Raw genomic sequence first — 8,758 nt, 5'->3', positions numbered from 1 at the left:
AACAGCTGATCCGGAGGTGAAGGGAGGAAGGGAGGGGGAGGGGCTGCTGGTGAGCAGGAGGTGCTGAGAGTGTGGGCGGGGGCAGAGCTGATGTGGGGCTGCTGACGTATTACTGTGGCTCTTTGGCAATGTACATTGGTAAATTCTGGCTCCTTCTCAGACTCAGGTTGGCCACCCATGTCCAACCCTACACCAATTCTCTGCTTCCTTCCACCAGTATAACTGGAAAGAGCACCAAGTCCTTATTGTTTGTTCAAGTATTGATTGTAAAGGGAGGTCTGTACATATGGTGTCTGTAGTAGTAGTAGTTTATCTCACCCTGCCCAGACACAGCTGCTGCCTGTTTTCCTCCCTCAACAATCGTCCTCCTGGGCTGGCAGACTCATTTGATATTTACTCCTCCACTCAAACTCATTTAGAGGCCTGGCCGTTCAGGGTGAGGGAGAAGTCCAAATACTAAAACCTCTTCAGCCCTCCCCCAGCCTCAGTAGTCTCTTTTTTGTCCACCCCTGCCTGCCCACCTTCAGCTCAGCCTCTAGTCCTTCCTTCATTAGGGTCTGCCCTGGACTGGACTCCCCATTGCTGACACAGGAGTTGAAAGGGGTTTTCTCCTACCCTCTCCAGAAATTCCTGTGGTCCCTAAGCAAAGACTGTTACCAATACTAGACCTTCAACTCACATTATTACCGCAGGCATTGTCATTCTCTTAATTCTCCTATCCCAGGGTCTTTTTATGTCCTGCCTCTGGACAGGCCTTTTCCTCCTGACCATCCATCTCTTTCTCAGGTCATTCCAGACCTCCTCTCTGGACCAGCATGGCCCAAATATTGTCTCAACCCTAGTCTTCCCTGTAGAGAGGGAAAGATGCCTCTTTTATAGCAGCCTCCTTTTTAGCCTGCAGTAACCTGACCCTTCTCAAAGCATGTGAGTGGGGAGGGGGAAACCAAGGCACAGGTCGGAGCTGGGTCTCAAACCCCTTAAAAGTCTAGCTTACCCTGTGACAGTGTTAAAATAAATCAATCCATACAAGGCCATTTTGTTTAGATCGCATTATTATCATATATCATAAAAATACTATTAATTATTTTTTCAAAGTACAGATACAATGCTTGGTGCAATAAAATACACAGATGGAGACAGGACCCCTGCTCTGAGGAGCTTATAGAGAGCACGCTTTTAGCACTTCTTTCCTTCAAGAATTTGGTTTATAGAAGCGTAGGTGGAAAGTCTACTTACTGGTAGTAAACATTTAGGATCTGGAGGTAAAAATAAAAAAAAAAAAAAAAAAAGAGGATTACTTGCTATACAGCAATGGTCCTAAAAGCTACAGCTTACTTACTATATAGTACAAGTGTGGGACTGTTATACAATGCTGCATTACATTTACATAAGGGATATTTAGGGCTTGATCCTGCAATCATTGAAGTCAATGGTAAAGCTAGTATTAAGTGCTTCAAAGACATACGGAAAGTACACCTTAAAAAGGGAGGCATCAACCCAACAAACTGGGAGGACTCGGCGTGGAACAGAACACAGTGGCGCCACACCATACACCAAGCCACAGCTCACTTTGGAGAACAGACGTGCTCATGGGACAGAGAAACAACAAAGGAGGAGAGAAAGGGCACAACAGTCCAGCCAACAACTATGTCTCCTCCAAGATTACACCTCTCACTTCTGTGGGAAAATCTGCAGGGCACGAATTGGGCTCCTCTGCCACTTAAAAACCCACCAATGAACCCCCTTGGCAGACATCATCCTTGCATCGAAGGATAGCTGAAGAGTATTGACTTCAGTGGCACAATCAGGCACTTAGAGCACACTTATATTTTTAGCAGGTTTAATCTTTTGTCCATCTGTTCAACTCCAATTCTCTGCAACAGGACTATGAACAAAATATTATTTACCCACTCCTTTCCCTCAAGCCCCCCACTACAGAAGTACCCTGTGACTCACAGACTATTTGGAGTGGACACCTGTTTTAAATGGACCACAGGAAATGCCTATGTTGTCTTTTCATAAATTGACCCCATATTTGGTTGGCTAAAACTTAGTCATCTGACCTCTTAAAAAAATATCTGCTGCCCACAGTCTGATGCAATTGATATCGCACAGCACTTACTGGAAGGCAAACTGGGAATGTATGCAATTTATATTCTTCTCGCTGAAGGAGAGCCAAATATTTAATAAAACAATGACTTAAGTTTAAAAACAAAACTGGTGTAATTGGTTCTTTACACCATTGAATCACATATATACATCTATTGTGCTCTAATCTCCTAGACTAAAACAAACTAAGCAATCTTTAAAACATTCAGGCAATATTGCCTGCATGGAACTACAGTTGTCCTAAAAGCAGATATGCAAAACACCATTTTATTATGATTTAATATTTTAAAATGTGATCTGTAGACAAGAAAAATAAATCTACGTTTCTAAGAGGTTCATAATCACCATTCCGTAAAACCAAAAGCAATGCATGCAACCATGCATTTAAAAATATGATTATTTATTTTACATGGACACAGGGGTACATCATCTCATATTCACAAACACTCATCCACTCTTCTTTATGTGTGGATGTGAGAGCAAGCTGTGTGTGAGCATATTTGTGTGTGAACATATCAAAATGTGTATTCATTTGTTCACTTGTGTATCTTTGAGCATGTGTGCACAAGTGTGTGTGTGTGTATATGTACACACAAGCTTGTGCATGCACGAGTGTGAAGATATGTGCGTACATGCTAGCACAGTTTCTCTATTTCATGTAAGCCTGTGCTCAGGTGTATGCATGGGTGTATGCCAGCGTTTGTGAACAGGCGCTCAGACTCTGAAGTCAGCCGGGGTCACGTAAGTGCAAAGGCAGCGTGGGTGAAAATGCAAGGCTTTAGAGGACAACGACCCTGCCCATGTTTATTTCTTCAGGTCACCCCATGCTCGCTTTCTGTAGCGCTGGCAAGAAGAATATACAACAAGCCACACTCACACAGCCCCAGAGGCGAAGGGGTCACCTGCTCCAGGGGGTCTCTCCGCTGAAGCAGCAGCTCAGGGCAGGTTTAGTAGATTGCCATGGTAACCCCTCCTCCAACATCTCCTCCTCTCCCCGCCCACCTTTGCTCCAGGAAGCTCCCTGTTGCCTGACGAGCTGCGGCTGAGCCCGCTCTCCCCGGGGCCGGGCGCGTCCCCCGCGTACAGAACGAGGGGACACCCACGCGCGCGCTCGCGCTTCCTCCCCGGGCAGAACGCCGCGCGCTACCGCGCCAGCCCCGCGCGGGAAGCGCGCCCCCGCTGTCTTGCAGTTTGCAGGCCCCGCTTGCAAAGTGGCGACATGGCGCTCGTGCCCTGCCAGGTGCTGAGAGTCGCCATCCTCCTCTCCTACTTCTCCATCCTGTGCGCTTACAACGCCATTGACATGCCAGCGCATCAGACCTATGGAGGGAGCTGGAAATTTCTGACATTCATAGACCTGGTAAGTTGCCCTCACCTTCGCCCCCAGCCTGCGGGTGCGTCCCTGGCTAAGCTGCTCCCTCCTGTGTGTGCACTTGGTAAGTGGCGTGAATGTGCCTCCGGGAGCTCTGGCAGGAGAGTCACTGGCCAGGCTGTAATGTTCTAGCACAGGCGTTTCAGCGCCCTTGTGTATGGGTCTCCCTAGTCCCACTTCCCCATGAGAGCATCATAATTAGGCGACCTTGTGGGTGGGAAAAAAAGAACTTGTCCTTTTGTGACTCATTAAATGGGTAACACTGAAAAGAGCTAGTCAAGCAATAAAGCAGCAGCAATACTGGATGGATTTTTTTAAAAAAACAAACTCCTGTGGCCTGTTTATTGTTTTTATTGAAACGGGCCACAGCAGCCATGTTTGTGTCAACAGAAATGTTAAACATACTTTTCCTAAAGCAAAATAGAGGAGAATATAATGCTGGCCCCAAAAGCACAAAACATGGTATCAAAATAGGAACATGGCTTTCCACGCCTGGCCTACCAGAATAATCTTGAGCCTAACACAGGTGAGGTAAAAGTGCCACAAACCACACATTTGGCAACCAGATTCAGCCAGTTTTTGCCTCCAAACCCACCAGTGCACCTGTCGGATTAGACAAGAACTGTTTCTCCTTGCAGTTCAGCGCAAAGATCCAGATCTTACTATCATGCCATAAGACCACTGGGAAAACCCATATCCAGCACTTCAACCATGTTGACTCCAAAAATTGTATCCCTGAACTCCATAATCATACTATCTAAACAGACAGATGTTGATGCACCTAGTCCAGCAGGGGGAAAAAACAGATCCTGATGTAGCCAGGTGCAATACAATGGCAAACCTCATATGCAGCACCTGGACCCGTAATTTCCCTGCTGAATCCACACATTAGATGATAGAATTAGACAAGACACTATACCATTACCAGGCTACCATAAAAGTCTAGACCCTGATGCAAGAGCACAGCAGAAACCTGTACCAGCACAATGCCATTAATTTTTGGGCTCAAACTCAAATTCTCCCAACTAAATAGAGCACAAGCGTAACTACTTCTACTGCACTAGCTGATAACGCGTGCTGTCTTTTAGATGGTAGAATTTTTTGGTTTAGACCCTAACACCTATGTGATTTGCTGGGGTCCAGGTGCCAGATGCAAGATTTTGTGACACTGTTACACTAAGATTAATCTGAATTAAACTAGATTTTTCTGGTCGGGTAGGAGCAATTATTCCATTTTTCTATTTAAAGAAGAGATTTTTTGTGTTTAAGGCCAAGTGCCAGTTACAGGTGTTTGCAGTGCATGAGGTGGCTAAACTTATTCTTAGTTTTGACATTAGGCAGGTGTGGGCTCAGCCCAAACAATTGTCTATATCTAATAAGATCTATTTTTACATATGTTAATTTTTCATTGTACTTTACAAATGCAGACCTGTTTTTGTTTTGGGCTTTTCCTATTGAAGAGTTAACAAGCTTATATTGTTTAAAATTTTAATATTTTAAAATTAAGCTAGAGCTTATTTAATTTTAAATTTTATTCTTTCCCACTCTCTGAACTTTCAAGCTGTGTAGTATGGTATTGTTGAAAAAACAGTTTACACTTATAAGATCAGGAATTCTCAATAGAATTTAAACCAGGATATTTGAATTATATGTCTCCCACACACACTTCTTTTAAACTTTGAGTTGTTGGCAATGCTATTTCTTAAATCATTTGCAATTAACTTCATACAGTATTAAACAAAGTGAGAAGTACAGTGGATATTATTTTGCCCCATCTGGCATTGATATAAGAGTTTCTACAATATTCAGGTATTCTCTGTAAGTTTTGATCACAGCGTTTAAAAAGGAATCAGTTATTGATGATGCTATCTAATGATCTCAATGTGGCAAGTCTGGCTGCATTGCTGGTTCTGTCTATAATTCCTCTAGAGCAGAAGCAGAATTGTCCTTATTTATTATTTAGTTGTATTACTGTAGTGTCTTGAAGGTCTAATCATGGACCTGCCCCTATTGTGCTAGGGTGAGTACAAACACAGAAGGATCCTCTCTAAAGAGCTTACAATCTAAGTCTCTGGGTAACACTGATTCTAGAGTGATAAGTTGTAAAAAGCCATTTCTTGGATCTAGGATGAGCTGCAAACATGTTCTGTTCTTCCAGAATTTATTTACCTTGGTCATAGCTGTGTAAAACCTAGAAGTTTGGCATGTATGTTATCTAACCTATATCACTATCCGAGTTTGCTCTCAAGACACCAGGATATAACTCAGGAAATGTCTTAACAGCATTCCTTTTGTCAAAGTGCAATTTATATGCATATTTTGCTCTTCTATTATCCTATTTGACTTGTTTTAGATTTTTCCCTTTGGGATGCTGGGCTACACTCAGTGACATGGATTAATAAGGGCCTAATCCAACTCCCACTGAAGTCAAACAGGAGTCTTTCCCATTTACATTAACAGCAGTTGGATCAGACCGTAACTGACTAAAGCTAAAAACTGGCAGTCTTGTTTTTGGGTTTGCTTCACCCTTTTCCTGTCTCTCTTAGCCTTACCATTATTATCTAATCCTTGGCCTAATAAAAACAGCAACAACAAATAATACCTACCTCTTACAGCTTTTCATCAGTGAATATCAAAGCACTTCATAGTCTTTAATGTATTCATCCTCACAACACCTCTGAGAGGTAGAGTATTATTATCCCCATTTTACAGATGGGAAATAGAGGCATAGAGAGGCTAAGTGCCTAACCTAAGGTCACACAGGAAGTCTATGGCAGAATAAGGAATTAAACCCACGTCTTCCAAGTCTTAAGCTAGTGCCCTAACCACAGCACCATCCTTAGGTGGGTGAAGGCTATTTTTATGTAGCAAAAGTATTACTTGTCAGTAAATAACAATTATTCCCCAACAAATTATGGCCCACTGTAACAAGTGGACTTTCCCACCATGCAGACACATTCTTTCATCTATACATGACATGATCAAAGAGCATCAGGTAAATGTGTGGTTTTTAAATATCTAGTAAAGTAGTCAACTGCAGCCATGTACTTCTGTGCCTTAGCTCATAAGGGTCACCCTCTATGGCCCACTTTCCAAGTCTGACAGCAGAGAAATATTAATGGTTTCTTAAATAGGGTATGTGTCCCTGACTGTTGGTTTGGTCAAGAAATTGAGTCACTTGGATTTGTCTCCCAATTCCTAGCCACCAGACAGATCTTTACTTGTTGATGACGTTTAGTAATGTCCAAGGGGCCTAATGGTGTCTCATATAAGGATACATTTCTTCATTTCTGCTGGGTTAACTGCCCTGACTTCAGGAAATAAGATGCCATCCGAGCCAGTGGGGCTACTCTTCTCCAGGAGGAAAGTTTGGATGTTTTCAGGCACACTTGCACTATATTGTATGATGGCTTTAAGGCTTGCAGAGCTCTTTTGTAAGTTTCAATTTCCTCAACTATTTGCAACGTCCCCACATCAGTCACATTCAGAAAATGTCTAGACAAAATATCGGCAACAGAATCTTGGCAAGCATGTGTTCTCACTGCAGATTGTACTTCAACGAGGATAGAATGAGTCTTTGACATCTCACTGGCTCGCAGTGCAAGCACTTGCTGTTTATGAGGGGGTATGAGAGGTTTGTAGTCAGTCAGAAGTGAGGTTAGGAATCTAATCTGAACAAGAAATTTGGACATTTTTTTGCATGCCCAGACTGTCATGAGGCATTCCTTCTCAATCGGCACAAGAGTCTCAGCATCAGTCAGCGACCTGGAGAAATTAGGCAACTGACTATAGCTGGCCATAATGCTTCCTCTAACCCAGTTATTAGTATCTGCACTTAATATGGTTTTGCATCAAATGATACTATTCGATAGCTGAAAGGAATTTGAAGCAAAAACTAAATAGCCAAAACATTCCTACTCTCTGTTCATACATTTGTGCTCTATCCTTGCAGTAGATTTCCAGCTCTCTCCCTGCTTATAAAAAGCTGTGCTTTTGGGGAAATTCATGGACTATGAAGCCCCAGAGTAGTGGTCAGTTGCCATCAAAATTAATGTTTATTCGTTGTGTCATTTGGTTAGAGGATGGATATCTACTGCATGATCTTTCAGACAGTTCACCATAATATATCCATTTATATAATCTGTATTTTTCTGTTTTGCCTACCAACAAGTATAGTGGTAGAATTTGGATGTCCAGTCCCAAATATTTCCTTAGATGTGAATTCTTAGTCTTTCCTGTCCTTGAATTTTTAACTTGTGGCAATGGAAGGTTTACCTAGTTCATGGAACAATATTGAAGGTGCATTTTGACAATATACCAGTTATGCTTACCACTGCTGCTGCGAATAACCACCTCCACTTTAATTTCTCTTCTTGGCATGTAAAGGTAGATGCCGTTCAAAGTAAATATGCCTTCTTATTCCTCGTGAAAACTTCTTTATAGCTACAACAACATTTTCCCTCCTTTTCAACCCCACAAACTTAATTAGGCCTCACTAAGTTACCTGCAGTGAAATGGTGAAGAAGATGGTTCAGATGGGATACCTTTAAGAGCAAATATAATAGGATGTGTAAAATTTCTTGACTTGGTATCTGCCCTCCTCCACCCAGTTTAGACTTTCAGAGTTAAATATAATTGGAAAAGCTCTGTTAAATTGTAAATAGCGTTTGAATGCATAGTAGGAAGTGGAGATTGGCCATTTGTTATGAATAGTTGTCATTTTGATACTTCTATCTTAATAAGTGCCTGAAAATTTTGCGATATGGTTTGTTCATAGTATGAATAATTGAAAACCATGCTGCAGAATCACAGATTCATTTTATGTATGTTTGAAGGATCCCTTCTCCCAATTCTTTTAAAACAGATTTTTCGTTATTGCAGAGGTAAGATTTCTTAATTTCTTTTGGCTACCCATCATGGACAAAGGGCACTCTACAACTGTGGGGGAGATGAGGCAAAATTATGTAGATTCTGGGTACTGGGATGAGGGAGAGTGTGCGCAGAAGGAAGAGGATTTGGGTTTGTGTGAAAGTTATGAGAAAATTATCTTACAGTTAAATTTAAGTTAGTAAAATGTGTCCTGGTCTAAATTAGTTCTAATTTTCATCAAGCAACTGCATATCAAATCTTCACCCCTTGAGCTGTAGACCACAGTTAGAATTAAACAAGATACAGTATTGCCACAAATTTATACATTGAGGATAGTGCACATATCTGATCAGGGCCGGCTCTAGCTTTTTTGCTGCCCCAAGCAGCAAAAAAAAGCACCGCCCCCCG

General features: G+C 42.1%; 1 protein-coding gene across 4 annotated transcripts in view; it reads left to right on the top strand.

Moving 5' to 3' along the window:
- The first annotated feature begins 3,080 nt into the window (after positions 1–3,080).
- The window catches only part of AIG1 (androgen induced 1), a 204,988-nt gene continuing 199,310 nt past the window's right edge, over positions 3,081–8,758 (top strand). Inside the window, exon 1 of one of the 4 annotated variants that reach the window (XM_024220057.2) lies at positions 3,081–3,469. In XM_024220057.2, coding sequence (XP_024075825.1) covers positions 3,329–3,469 — 141 coding nt within the window. In that variant the 5' untranslated portion in view covers positions 3,081–3,328. The remainder of the gene's footprint in view (positions 3,470–8,758) is intronic. The other 3 variants (XM_024220065.2, XM_024220072.2, XM_026649779.2) reach the window with 3 other exon arrangements.

This window comes from Terrapene carolina, unplaced genomic scaffold, assembly GCF_002925995.2.
Source record: "Terrapene carolina triunguis isolate 2854851 unplaced genomic scaffold, T_m_triunguis-2.0 Scaffold85, whole genome shotgun sequence".
Lineage (NCBI taxonomy): Eukaryota > Metazoa > Chordata > Testudines > Emydidae > Terrapene > Terrapene triunguis.
Note: the sequence above shows the minus strand (reverse complement) of the source record. Positions and strands in the feature narration are given on the sequence as shown.